The sequence below is a fragment of the Eleutherodactylus coqui genome, chromosome 11, assembly GCF_035609145.1.
Source record: "Eleutherodactylus coqui strain aEleCoq1 chromosome 11, aEleCoq1.hap1, whole genome shotgun sequence".
Lineage (NCBI taxonomy): Eukaryota > Metazoa > Chordata > Amphibia > Anura > Eleutherodactylidae > Eleutherodactylus > Eleutherodactylus coqui.
In genome coordinates this window covers 105479193-105494414 of record NC_089847.1, presented here as the reverse complement: position 1 = coordinate 105494414, position 15222 = coordinate 105479193, and the positions used below count along the sequence as shown (strand labels likewise).

At 43.8% G+C, this 15222-nt stretch overlaps 1 protein-coding gene across 1 annotated transcript in view; it reads right to left on the bottom strand.

Moving 5' to 3' along the window:
- Positions 1-15222, bottom strand: part of ANO3 (anoctamin 3) — a 140534-nt gene that overhangs the window by 60838 nt on the left and 64474 nt on the right. Inside the window, exon 10 of the mRNA XM_066584200.1 lies at positions 4501-4561. Coding sequence (XP_066440297.1) covers positions 4501-4561 — 61 coding nt within the window. The remainder of the gene's footprint in view (positions 1-4500; positions 4562-15222) is intronic.

Genomic DNA, 15222 nt, shown 5'->3' with positions numbered 1-15222 from the left:
CTGTCGTATTGCGAGAAAATTACGCGATTTTGTAGCCTGTGTGAAAGCGGCCTAAAGTCAGCATTTTTTACCACACTCTGAACCCTATAAAAATAGAACCTCCACAAAAATGGCAGAATTGCATTTTCTCCATTTCACTTCACTTAGAACTTCTTAGAAGTTATACAATATATTACATCAGTTAAACTGTACCATTAAAAAAATACAACTCATCCTGCAAAAGACAAGCCCCCATATGGCTATGCCGGTGGGAAGATAAAAAAAAGTTGGAAGGTGAAGAAGAAGAAATGAAAAACCAAAAAATTTCTGGTTTGGAAAGGGCGAAAATGCTGTAAGAAATACAGATCAATGGAATAAGTGAAATCTAAGGAACTGGTTTCTAAATCATCACAGCAATATAATACAGTAGATGGGATATACCTCACTATAGGTCCTTCAGCTGCCTTGACCTTGTAGCCATTCCCTTTAAGAAATTCTCAGACTTGAATAAAGGGATCTCTTATCAAAGGTCTTATTTGAAGTAGATAGAAAAGGTGCCATTTATTTCTGTTACTGCTGATATGACTGTATTGCGTGATACCGCTGAAATCTAGAATCAGGTCAAGGAATTGAGAGCTCTCAGAGAAATCCATAGTCTACTTCTCTAGTACTTTATGGTCGAATGTAAAATCTTACCATAACCCTACACCGCCGGTAAACCATAATCATTCACAGAAGCACTCTGTTTATTTCTAATACTTTAAAGAGTAATTAGCTAAAAGTAAAAAAATAGCAACAAAATAATAATCCTTAAAGAAACCCTCCGGGCCAGGATAAATGAAGATGGCCGAACTGCTTCTCTGACTACCTGATGCACACTGTATGCTGCTCCTATTGGCCAGTGCTATTCACATGGGCAGCACTGGCCAATCAACGCAGGTCTTGGACTAATGATGCATACTAATGCACAGTGTGCATCTGTAAGAGGGGAACTGTTGTACTGATCTAGCCAATTGTTTCTTTGTTTTTGTTATGTTTGGTAAACAGTCTGATATGTTAGTGTCTGTTACTTTTAGGCCTCGGTCAGACGACCGTTTTTTGCCGCGATTTGCGGATGCGCATGCGATCTGCACAAATATAGAACTATTGCTTCGCAATGGAATCGGTCACAGGTCCGCTTTTTATGCGGATATGCGATAAATTATAGGACACGACGAATCGCAGATCGTGCCTATCTGCATTCTGCGATTCCTTGTGTTCTATATATGCGCTCAATGGGGCAGCAGCGCCGACCCCATTGAGAACATATACTATAAAGATCATTCTCCTCTGCCACAGCTGTAACAGCTGTGGCAGAGAAGAACGATGTTCGCCCATTGAATTCAATGGGCTAACATCGTTCTTCTCTGCCACAGCTGTTACAGCTATGGCAGAGGAGAACGATCTTTATGCTGACATTTTTTTATTTTTACACATTTTAGGATGATTTTCAGGTAAGCGCTTATATTTTTAAGCCCTTCCCGAAAATTCATCCTGAGATTGCCGGCAGCCCATTGCTTTCAATGGAGCCGGCTGTATTGCCGGCTCCATTGAATTCAATGGTCAGTGCTCGTTTAATCGAGACGAGTACCGCGTGGTGCTCGTCTCGAGTAACGAGCATCTTGAGCACCCTAATACTCGAACGAGCATCAAGCTCGGACGAGTATGCTCGCTCATCTCTAATCATCAATAGTTGATTGGTGGTGGTCCACTGCTCAGGATCCCCGCCAATCAGCTGATCCACTGTCCGTGTGGTACAGCATGTCCTGGGTGACCTGAAAAGAGCTATAACCTCAGGAACAACCCAAGAGTGCAACATATAAGCTTTCACCACCCTGGACCACCAGGAACTCTAGCCATAAGCCCTCCACTACTCTAGACCACTATGGTTCTTACAATGAAAGGGGTTTTCCAGGGAGAATAGTATTGATGACTTATCCTTAGGATAGATCATCAATAGTTGATTAGTGGTGGACCACTGCTCAGGATCCCGGCCAATCAGCTGATCCACTGTCAGTGCGGTACAACATGTCCTGGGTGGCCTGAAAAGAACTATAACCTCAGGAACAACCTGAAACTGCAATTAAAAAGCTTTTACTGCCTTGCACCATCAGGAACTCTAGCTATAAGCCCTCCACCACCCTAGACCACTATGGTTCTTACAATTAAAGGGGTTTTCCAGGGAGAATACTATTGATGACCTATCCTTAGGATAGGTCGGAGCGGAAGTCTCCATGCCTCCCACTGTGTAGTGGCTGGGATGAGACATCCGCTGCTTCTGTTCCAACCTCTGTGTATTTGCAGCACAGACAGTGGGCACTCGCTCAGCTGATCGTTCAGAGTCCGGAGCAACAGACCCCAGTTGATCAACTATTGATGACCTATCCTGAGGATACATCATCAATAGTATTCTCATTGGAAAACACTGTTTTAGTATCAAATTAGAATTTCCTTAAAGGAGTTATTTCTTTTAATATAGTTTTAGCCCCCATGTCTAAAACTATAAATAATCCATATACTCACTGTGGCGCCAGACCGCTGCTTCAGTACCATGGCATCTGACAGGCGACATCACCAGGTAACTGTCTCGTGGGCTTCTAATGTTGAAGCTGCGACTCAGGTTTACAATACGTCAGTGATATCATCCCCGTCCAGCCATCTATTGGCTGCAGAGGTCATGTGGGTAAACAACCCATGTGGCTGCTGCCACCAAACTAAGCAGAAGGCTGAAGCATCAGCAAGTGGTGGGTCAGGTTTTGTTTTTTTTTCCACCCCACACAGTTTATACCCCCACTGATTTTAATTTGGAAAAACCCTTTTAGTCAGCATCCAAAATTCTAGCACAAGGTCCGAAACAGAGGCCTGAGCAGGGATAACCAATTAGGTAGACTCATCTGATTATATACCAATGTATTGCCCTTTTATTGGAATTTTTGATACAGTTGAAACAGTATTGGGTAGTGCACACAGATTTGCACAGAGTTACCCCAGTGAAAAAGGCAAAATCCCTGTGTGGACCCTCATGGAAATCCACAGCAAAATCCAAAGGGTTGGCCTGAGATTTCTTCTGCAGAATAAGTGTTAGATCCACATAAATAAGATCTGATATTAAAAGAAACCATGTGAACAAGCCCTTTATGCCTGCATGTTCCATCCATATCGCATTTGGACGGAACTCATGCATGAAACTCGCCCATGTGAATCCGACCTGAAGAAGTCACTGCAAAGTGGGTAATTTAGACAATTGCCCCGTATTATAGAATCTCTATAAATGTTCTTCTGAAACCTATAAACATGCTCGACCTACTTCATTAGGATGACATCCAGGGATCCAGGCACATTTTCAGCTGTTGGATTATTTTAGCAGTATTGGAGGTATTACATAATCCTTATATAGGATACAGTATTGATGGTCATATATCACATAGTCGGTAGATTGCCTCTCTGCACCGTATTTCTGACTACCCTACGCGTGTCACATGCGAACAGTGCAAAGACAGAACAGCAGAGGTCTCTAGTGTTTTAGTACATGGGGTATTGTAGCACATTACCAGTATACTATATATTCTAATATATTTGCATATAGTTTTTAGTGTACAGACAGAGCAAATTTCCTACTTTATCTTTCAGCTTAGTTGTACACCAACGGTCCCAATAGAAGTCTACGACAGGTGCGCAAAAGGCGCGCAATGTGCAATTCTATGAAAAAAAGAACACCCCTGGAACTGATTGGGCTAGATAGCCATTTAAATTGGAGCGTAGTCATCTACCACGCATAAATGAATATGTGCAAAAAGTACAATAAAATACGCCAACACGAGGAAAAAAAAGCCTTGTGCATAGCACAAATACACTGCGTTGAGGCATACGCAAAAAAAGCATACGTCCGTGTGAAGAAGCCGTAAGTGTCAATGTAAGCATTTCCTGTATCTGCACTTGAAGGAATGCTCCAGGCAAAACTAATACTCTGCCGGATATGATTAATACCACCACACCATACCTATGCTGGTCTCTCCACCCGTGCAGGTTCATTGACATTTGCCAATACGGGACCAATAATTCCGAACCCAGCGTTATTTTCCCAATAGAAGCCGTGCGCACATTTCCGATATAAACACCATACTTTAACCCTTTGCAGTCCAATTTTGGATTCAGGATTTCCTAGGGGGCTTTCACTTTCTGGCATTATACAATGGTGCCATCTGCTGGCTAGAGCCAGTACTGCGGTATGTGACATGCTGGAGAGGCCCCTGACAACAGAGTGGCCAGAAATCTACAGTAAGAATACCCTGCCGGACGTCTTTCGACATCGAAGCTGTACAGCCTTTAATCAGAATGACTTTAGACGGCAGACAGTGGATTGGAAAGGGTTAATATGTATTTATGCCATAAATCCGTTTTGCCCCCTCAAGCAACACGATGCAGTGTATAAGCCTAACTGTAGATAGAAACTATAGAGTACTGAATGTAAAACAGACTTACCCCATATTGCCATGAATATAGCGAAGAACACCGTGCCTCCATTATCAAATAAGTGAGTGACCTGCGAAGAGAAGAGCACAAGTGTCACCGCTCACAAGTACCGCCGGCGTTCTTAGTATCTAAATACATTTCTGCTATGAAGGTGTGATAGGATATTTTAGATAGATTATTTAATTACCCAGCAGTGTATCGCTTTGTACAGCAAGTTCCCCTAGTTTCCTCCTTTGTAGCAGTTTACAGTTTGCAGCACGCATTTGGAAGGTACAATTTGCTCTAAAGGTTTAACTCTTTCCAATCCAATTTTGAATTCAGGGTTTCCTAAAAGGTTTTCTCTATTTGCTGTTATACAATGGCGCCATCTGCTGGCTAAAGCCAGTGTGTGTGCACCAGAGAGGCTCTGACAGCGGAGTAGCTGGCAATAGACGGTAACAATACCCTGTCGGACGTTTTCTGACATTGGAGCTGTACAAGCTTCAATCAGAATGTAGAAAGACAGTGGATTGGAAAGGGTTAAAGACAGCAACAAAGTACAGTAAATGCAATGAAATACCTAAAAGTGATATTATTTGTAGGTTGCGCCATTTATGTACAATTGTGTAACTGTACACGTGCATCTATCTAGTTACCTATAGCAACCAATTACATTCCGTCAGTTCGCATTTCATTTTAGATAGAATCGGAGAGATTTTATGTTTTCCGACTCCAACAGTTTTTTGTTTCATTTTTTTTTTTAGTTATCACTCAAACTTCCCAGAATCCTGAATGTCAAATCTGCTTAATTATGCAGTAATATCGGCTATGGTGGCTGCATCACTGCATAACTAGGCAGCTCTGTGTCACAACCTCCTTTGGAGCTGCAATAGAATGGCCCCAGGATAGGCCATCAATATCTGATTGATGGGTGTCCACCACTCGGGATGCCTGCCAAGTAGCTGATTGAAAGTACCGTGGAGCGCCGCTGCCTCTTTAATGTTTACATCTGAGCACGATCGTGCTCGTACTACAGAACTCCATAATATTTATAGAAACTGTTCTGAGTACAACAGGTTTGTCCCATTCATGTTGGTTGTACAAGCCTGCAGTTCTCAGAATGGTCACTATTAGAGATGAGCGAGCACCCAAATGCTCGGGTCCGCGTTATTCGAGTCGAGCTTTTCGTAAAATTCGAGAGCCCTACTCGAGTAACGAACCCCATTGACTAAAATGGGAGACTCGAGCATTTTTGTATGTGGAACGCAGAGTCACAAGCTTTTTTTTCTTTTTTTCTTGGTTCGTCTCTCTCTCTCTCCCCCTCCCCCTTCCCCTTCCCCTCCCTGCCAGACCAAAAATTTTCAAAAGACGCGCGCTGCGTCGTGGCAGGGAGGGGCTAAAACAGGCACGTCAGCTTTGGGAAGAGCCAAAAGCTGGGGCGGGGTCGAACGCGATTTGATGCTCGTTCTAGTAACGAGCACCATCGAGTACGCTAATACTCGAACGAGCATCAAGCTCGGCAGAGTATGTTCGCTCAACTCTAGTCACTATCAATAATATGGTGTTCTGCAGTATAGGTACAATCATGCACAAACATTAACAAGGTTGCAGTGCTCATAGGGGCACCGCATCCCCTTCAATTTGTTTATTGGCAGGGATCCCAAGCAGCAGACCCCCACTGATCAGATATTGATGGCTATCAGTTTTACAAGGTGCAAGTGGGGTCACCCCTTTCAGGGTGGTTACTCTACTTGTACACAAGGAGAAATAGGATCAAATAAGGGACAGACAACTTGTCGGGACTCAAACCCTGGACCTCCTGCACTCCAGGTGATGGCTCTCCCTTGTGAACTATGAGCCTGTTGAACAGCACCCTGGCTGAACCTGTTTCCATTCCTTGCTCCTGCTAACCCAGTCCCTATCTGGCTCCACCCTGCCTTGTGATTGCCCACCCAATATAACCTGGCCTGGCACCTCCCATCCTTGTGAGATTATTGTGATTCCAGTGAGTAGTTAAGCTCTTCCATCTGTTGGTCCTCCATACTGCTACCTGACATACCTACCTGTGTACCAACCTCTGGCTTCACTGACTACGCTATCTGCCTGCTTCTCTGTACTGAGAACTGATACTACCCATGTACTGACCTCTGGCTTCCCTGACTACACTACCCACCTACTCCTCTGTACGGCGAACGGATACCTACCTGTATACCCACTTCTGGCTTCCCTGACTACACTACCGACAAGCTTCTCTGTACTGCGAAATGATACTACCCGTGTACTGACCTCTGGCTTCCCTGACTACGCTACCCGCCTTGCTCCTCTGTACTGAGAACTGATACCTACCCGTGGTCCGACCTCTGGCTTTTCCTGACTACGCTATCAATTTGTACCGGTTACAACAAGAAACTCAAACCCAGAACCGGATCGTAACACAACTGTCCACTATTTCCCACTTCTCTATAGTAATATAGCTTCCCTCTGATAGATTTATTTTCTTAGACTGATTCATCTAACCATACGAAGATCCTTAGAAATGAAAGTATATTGTGGATTTGCACTTTATGTTTTCTGTGGTAGCTAGGGAGACAGCTTTGGTAAATGCTATATATCCTGTTTGAAATGTATATCTATGAAAAGTTATATTAAGGGCGCCCACCCACTGGCGTTTTTTTTCCCTGCGAAATTCGCAGCATTTTTTTCTCTGCAGGGGTCTATGGGACTTGTAATGTTAAAATCGCGATCGCACAAAATCGCGTTTTCGCTGCGTTTTCGCGGCTTTTCCATTAATTTCCATTGACTTTCATGGGTGCATTAGGAGAAAAATAAGGACACATATGCAACTGACAGTTCCTATGTTAAAAAACGCAACGCAACGCAAAAAAAAACGCCAGTGGACAGGAGTACATTCAATTCTAATTGCTCTTGAGAAAAAACGCAAAACGCAAAGAAAAAAAAATCGCCAGTGGGTGGGCGCCCTAAATCTGGGATTTTTTTCTGGCTGTGATTTCATACAAGTAATCCCAGGGGATTATTGTATTTTTTGGGATTTCTCAGCGGCTGACTAACCCCTTTAATGGTGTACAATATTCACATCTAAGACATTGATGACATATCAATAGGACATCTCATAAATGTCTGAAAGGTAAGAATGCCAACTCTGCCCCTTATTCCACCATGTGTAGCAGTTGACAGGATGCTCGGATATCTCTGTAACTGTCTGATGACAAGTAGTGATCTAGTTTCAAACTCAATGCAGCTTTTTCACCCTTCTTCTTCTTCTTCTTCTTCTTCTAGGTGGGGGTTCCCTGAGACTCCCATATATCAGACATTTATGGCATATCTCCTGGATATGTCACTTTTTTTTATTTTATCGGGAACTGTTCTTTAATAAACAACCACATACTAGTTCTTATGTAAGAAAATCCTTGCATCCTCTCTATACTTGCGGTGAATGTGTAATGGACTCAGGAGGATGGGCAACGAAATCAGTGAGGCAGTGGGTTGCAATCAACCGTTTCTTTACTGTAGATTAGGCAGTAACAAGTACAGCAGTGTAACATATACTGTCATACAGAAATAGTTATATAGAGTGCAGACAAGAATTCCGAAAACTCTGTATAATGCAACTTAGAATATATATGGGGAATTCGCAAATGCAATTACGCAAGTTATCTGGCATTAACAAGTCGCACATTTTTGAGCAAGCCCAACTTGCGCAAAAATTTTTGACTTTTTATGTTCCAAATCTGTGTGCCCTGATTACCACTTTATTAAAAGAGGCGGGGCTTAGCCGAAGGAGGCATGGCCTCACAGGCCCATTGGATTTACTAAAATTTGCAACAGAAACTGGTGTAAATTATAAATGAAATCTACATCAGTTCATAGTCGGAAAAGAGTTCAGTCTGGTGCACGGACTGGCCAGTCATGGACCAAATTTATTAAGAAGCATGTGTCTTTGGAACTGTCATAATTTAGGCCGATCTATAAAATGTCGATCTAAGTAAATTCTCTCCATAGTCTCTAGTAAGTCTGTCTTTGATATGCAAATAAGGGAGATGGAACAATACCTCTGCAGCACCACCTATTGGAAGGCAGCATTTCTGCAAGTCAATGTTAGACTCTTTATACAAGCCTTGTAACAATGACTGGGAAATTAAAGCCAAGCCAGAATCCATACACAGACAGCTGTTTTGGGATGTTTGCGCCTCATCAGTGTGCAGTAGGTCTCTGGCTTGGCTAGTGAGAGGCCACTGATGTGGGTCCTTAGGGAGAGCACCTAGGAGGTGAGTGAGTGAAGAGACTAAAAGTGACTACCTACTAGCGTTTTTTTCCACTGTCCATTCGCTGCATTTTTTTTCCAGATGTCAGTGGGACTTTCTAATATTAAATTCGCAATGCACCAAAAATACAAAAACCGTAACTTGCGTTTTTGGTGCGTTGCGAATTTAACATTAGAAAGTCCCATTGGCATCTGGGAAAAAAAAACGCAGCGAATTCTCAGCAGAAAAAAAACGCTAGTGGGTAGTCACCCCAAGGCTGCGGTCACACGGATCGTAAATCTCGTGGAATGACCGCAGTGGGACCACGCGAAAACTCCGTGGCAGAAAGGCAGTTTCAAAACCCGCGAAGTCCCCATAGAGAGGAGACAGCTCGCAGCAGTAACGGCGATACAATTGACATGCCACGGATTTTAACTCCAAGTGGCATGTCAGTTTCATCGCGGCTTGGCCACAATGGACTGTTCGTGTGTGTACGAGGTTTTTGCAAATCTCGTCCACTTTGCTGCATAGGCTCGGGTTTCAGATTGCTAGCAGAATTTCTGTGCGGAAAGTCTGCAAGGAAATTCTGCGGTAATTCTGCCTGTGTGAACCCAGCCTTATAACACCATTCATTATCCAGAGGAGCATGAATGGCCTTATAAGTCTCCTCACTCAACTTCTAGGTGCTCTCCCTATGGAGAAAAAGTAGCGTTCCTGTCTTGAATATATAACAGTCATCTCAGTCACTTTTTTTTTCTCTTTACACCAGGTGCCCTTGCTCTATTATATTCACTCTTTCTTCTATCATTGAGAAAACCTCTAGTATTAGTCAAGCTTTTTTCTTGAGCTGTTGCGGTGTCACCACTCAGTTAAGTGGCCGCTTAATCTTTTTCAATACAACGCCAACACTATTCCCAGAAGACCGCAGTGAATCATTGGTGGCTGTTATTATATCCAATGTGGTAAGCTTCCATTCACATAGCTACTATATCCATATCATCACACTTTCCTACTACACAACAATTCCCCTTCCTGTCTGAGCTGAATCTCCTTCCAAGCCATCTTGACCAAGGCACTGACTCCCTCTGCTATGGTAAACAGGATATTGCAGCAGTAGAGTCTCGGCATGTTACAAATGGATGCTGTATGCACTATCTAGGCATTGTACGGCATTTATTAGCCAATTTACTAATAATCTCGTTAGGCAATGTTGCAGCATATTACAACATAAATATAGAGACTACTAGAGTAGTACCAAAATCAGACAAGCTTGACTTCTGTGATAGTACATTGCTGTCCCTTCTTTTCGATTTCAGAAAATTGGGAGGTTTGGAGTAGGCAAACAGATTCAGCGCTCTGCTAAACCATAAAGATACCTGTAGAACCACTTTTAATGATCTCTATTACTAACTGGATGTAAATCAACCCCTGGGTATGTATACTGGAGAACTACGATAAGATGACTGAGCTGCTGCGGCAGGAAAACGGCTACAAAAGAGCCGTCCACAATATCTGTGATTCATTCCACTGTGATCAAACCGCTGCTGGCTGCCAGCAGAGGACAATAGAAACCCAATAGCATTAATCATATAGTCAGTACCCCTTTGCTTTACACAGATTGCTGCATATTACTTTTCCTTATTCTAAAAGCGCAACCTGTAGGCTTCTCCGGTTGATGGATAGTATGACATACCAATACATGAAACCAATAGGTTCTCTGGCTTCACAATTTGTGAATGAAACTGAATTTTCATTTACTGCAGACAGACTGTTAAAATGTTTGCTGAGTTACTTTAGCTGACAGATAAGAGCCTTGTCACATCAAAGACAGTCAGATTTCCTTCTGGTAATGCACTTCCGTAGGTAAGCCATATGTCACAAATATTTCAGGTTTACAGTACTTGCTATGTGTACACGTGTGGAATATCAGTAGTAGTGATAAGTGAACTTTTGGAAAGTTTGGTTTGGCCATTTTGCTGAACTGTTACAAAAAGTTTGGTTCAGTCTGAATTAGTTCGAACCAACCTGAAAGTTCACCAAAACCCCTAAAACTGGTGTATTCCACTGTCTGAGGCTTCTTTCACACGAGCGCCCGTTTTTACGCCCAGGCATATATACGCGCCCATGAGAGGCATTGATTTTCAATGTACTCGTTCACAAGGGCGAATATACAGCACGGAAATACGCCGGTAGCATGAAAAATAATGCATATACGCGGCTGGTGCATATATGCTCAGCCAAAAGATAGTTCTGGAACTATGTTTTGGCCAATATACGCCGGCGGGTCCCATGGACTCCTATGGGAGCAGGGAAAGAGAAGGGAGGGGGAGACATTTTTGCAGCGTCCAACGCTGCGAAAAGCTTACAGGTACCCCTGTATAACATAGTTCGTTAGGCCGAATGAAGACAATGTCCATCTAGTCCAGCCTGTCTATCCTCCTATGTTGATCCAGAGGAAGGCAAAAAAAACCAAGAGCAGAAGCCAATTAGCCCTTTTTGGGGGGAAAATTCCTTCCCGACTCCCTAATGGCAATCAGACTGTTCCCTGGATCAACCCCTAATAGTTCCTACCTGCCTGTATACCTGGATTAACAATTAACCTAAGATTTATATCCTATAATATCCTTCCTCTCCAGAAAGACATCAAGTCCCCTTTTAAACTCCTCTATGGATTTTGCAATCACCACTTCCTCAGGCAGCGAGTTCCACAGTCTAACTGCTCTTACAGTAAAGAACCCTTTTTTATGTTGGTGATAAAACCTGCTTTCCTCTAGACGTAGCAGATGCCCTCTTGTTACCGTTACAGTCCTGGGTGTCAACAGATCATGGGAGAGATCCTTGTATTGTCCCCTCATGTATTTATACATAGGTATTTGATCGCCCCTTAGCCGTCTTTTTTCTAGAGTAAATAATCCCAATTTGGATAGCCTCTCTGGGTATTCAAGTCCTCCCATTCAATGTATTAGCTTAGTTGCCCGTCTTTGAACCCCCTCCAGTACTGTAACATCTTTCCTGAGCACCGGTGACCAGAACTGTACACAGTATTCCATGCGGGGCCTGACAAGTGTCTTATATAGTGGGAGGATAATGTTCTCGTCCTTCGCCCCTATACCTCTTTTAATGCACCCCAAGACTTTATTTGCCTTTGCTGCAGCTGACTGGCATTGGTTACTCCAGTTTAGTCTACAATCCACTAGTACCCCCAAGTCCTTTTCCATATCACTTATCCCTAGTGGTACCCCATTAAGTGTATATTGGTGACATCCGTTTTTGCTGCCCATGTGCATAATCTTACATTTTTCAATATTGAACTTCATTCGCCATTTTTCTGCCCAAGCCCCCAGCTTATCTAGGTCCGTTTGTAGCCGTACATTGTCTTCCATTGCACTGATTATATTGTATAATTTTGTGTCATCTGCAAATATTGATATTTTGCTGTGCAGCCCCTCTATCAGGTCGTTGATAAATATATTGAACAGAATGGGGCCCAATACTGAACCCTGTGGCACCCCGCTAGAGACAGTGGCCCAATCAGAGTACGAACCATTTATTACCACCCTCTGCTTTCTATCTCTGAGCCAATTCTTTACCCAATTACACACGTTTTCGCCCAGTCCGAGCTGCCTCATTTTATATATCAGCCTATTATGTGGCACGGTGTCAAAGGCTTTAGAGAAATCCAGATATACGAGATCAATAGCTTCTCCCAGGTCCAGCCTAGAGCTTACTTCATCGTAGAAACTGATCAGATTTGTTTGACATGAACGACCCTTCATGAATCCATGCTGGTGGGGAGTTATTCCCTTGTTCTCCTTGAGGTACTCATCGATGGTGTCTCTCAGAATTCCCTCGAAAAGTTTTCCCGTTAGAGATGAGCGAATGTGCTCGGCCACGCCCCTTTTTCGCCCGAATACCGCGATTTCCGAGTACTTCCGTACTCGGGCGAAAAAATTCGGGGGGGCGCCGTGGCGGCACGGGGGGTAGCAGTGGGGAGTGGGGGGGAGAGGGAGAGAGAGAGGAGAGGGCTCCCCCCTGTTCCCTGCTGCTACCCCCTGCACCGCCACGCCTCTCCCCGCCCCCGGCACCCCCCGAATCTTTTCACCCGAGTACTGAAGTACTCGAAAATGGCGGTACTCGGGTGCGTAAGTACTCGAAACGAGTACGTTCGGTCATCTCTATTTCCCGTTATTGAAGTGAGACTTACTGGCCTGTAGTTACCAGGCTCACTTTTGCTCCCCTTTTTGTAAATTGGAACCCACGTTGGCAATGCGCCAATCCAATGGTACAGCACCGGTCTTGATAGTGTCTAGAAATATTAAATATAGCGGCCTAACTATCTCGTCGCTTAGTTCCCTTAGTATCCTTGGGTGTATTCCATCTGGGCCTGATGATTTGTCGATTTTAGTCTTCTTTAATCGCTTCCGCACTTCCTCTTGTGTTAGGTATGACATATTTTGCGAGGGGTTTATTTTATTGCCCTGCATCTTGTGTGGCATTTCCTTTTCGTTTGTGAATACTCTTGAAAAGAAACTGTTTAATAGGTTTGCCTTCCCTCCATCATCTTCAATGATTTCTCCTGCATTATTTATTAAAGGCCCAGTGCTCTCAGTGCAAATCCTTTTGCTGTTAATATAGTTGAAAAATAGTTTCGGGTTGTTTTTGCTCTCCTTGGTGATCAGTCTTTCCACCTCCTCCTTGGCAATTTTGATCCTGTCTTTGCATATTTTGTTTTTTTCCCTGTACGATTTTAACGCTTCTTCGCTGCCTTCTTGCTTTAGTAGTTTGAACGCTTTCTTTTTTTCGTTTATTGCTCCTCTTACCGTCTTGTCGAGCCACATTAGTTTCCTTTTAGTTGAGATTCTTTTATTTTTAAAGGGAATGAACTGCTCACATAAGGTGATCAGGATCCTTTTGAACTTTTCCCATTTATCCTCCGTACTGGCATTTTTGAGGATGTTGTCCCAATTAATGTTACCGATAGTAGCTCTAAGCTGATCAAATTTTGCTTTACTAAAGTTTAGTTTTTTTGTCGCTCCCTGGTAAGGCTTCCTATTGAATGACAGCTGGAAGTTGATTATATTGTGGTCACTGTTCCCCAAGTGCCCCTCAACCTGTACCCCCTTTATTCAGTCCGGTTTGTTAGTTAGTACTAGGTCCAGAATGGTCCTCCCTCTCGTTGGTTCCTGCACTAGTTGGTTCAGGTAATTATCTTTAATTACTCTCAAGAACTTAGCACCCCTGTGAGATTTGCAGGTTTCGTTCTCCCATGTTATACCTGGATAATTAAAGTCCCCCATGATAATTACTTTATTGCGGTTTGACACCTCTTCTATCTGCCTTAATAGTAAGTTTTTAGTTTCTTCTGTTGCTTTTGGTGATCTATAAAAGACCCCTATCAGGATTTTGTTACTTTTTCCTCCCTGTATTTCTACCCACAGAGATTCCACCTGTTCTTCTCCTACTCCTATATCCTCCCGTAGCCTCGGCTTTAAGTTCGATTTGACGTACAGACAAACCCCTCCCCCTTTCTGTTTCCTTCGGTCTCTTCTGAAGAGGTTGTAACCCTGTAAATTCGCCGCCCAATCACACTTATCATCAAGCCATGTTTCTGTTATTCCAACTATATCATAATTTTCATCAGTCATTCTCGCTTCAAGCTCACCCACTTTACCAATCAGACTTCTTGCATTCGTGGTCATACAATTTATATCGTTTTTTTTTGTTTTTTAAATTCTCCCCCAGCACAGCTGCACCCTCCCCATTAAGATGCAGCCCTTCCCTACGGTAGAGCCTGTAGCCAACAGCAAAGTCAGCCCTGTTCTCCAGGAACCCAAATCCCTCCTTCTTACACCAACTCCGGAGCCACTTGTTTACCTCCCTAAGATCCTGCTGCCTTTCTAGTGCGGCTTTAGGTGCAGGTAGTATTTCCGAGAAAACTACCCTGGAGGACCATGCCTTGAGCTTGGACCGTAAGTCACTGAAATCATTTTTAAGGGCCCTCCATTGACCTCTAATTTGTTCATTGGTGCCAACGTGCACCATGACCGCTGGATCCTCACCAGCTCCTCCCAGTAATCTGTCAATCCGATCCGTGATGTGTCGAACTCGAGCGCCAGGAAGACAACACACCGTTTGATGATCCCGGTCTTTATAGCAGATGGCCCTATCTGTCCCCCTTATAATTGAGTCCCCCACCACTAGGACCTGTCTAGCCTGCCCTACACTTCCCGTCCCCTTCTCACTGGAGCAGTCATCCCCCTGGCGTTCAGAGGGCATGTCGCGCTGCAGCGGTGCTGGCTCTGTAATGGCATCGCCCTCACCTGCCAACGTTGCAGACATGTTGGGTTGTGCCAGTTCAGGACTAGCCTTCCTGGTTCTCTTCCCTCTATCCCTCCTTCTTTCTGTCACCCAGCTGACTGCCTGCTCCCCCTGCTCTTCCGTACTACCATCCGCCCCGGCCTCTACCCCAGCGACTGCCTGCTCAGTGAGC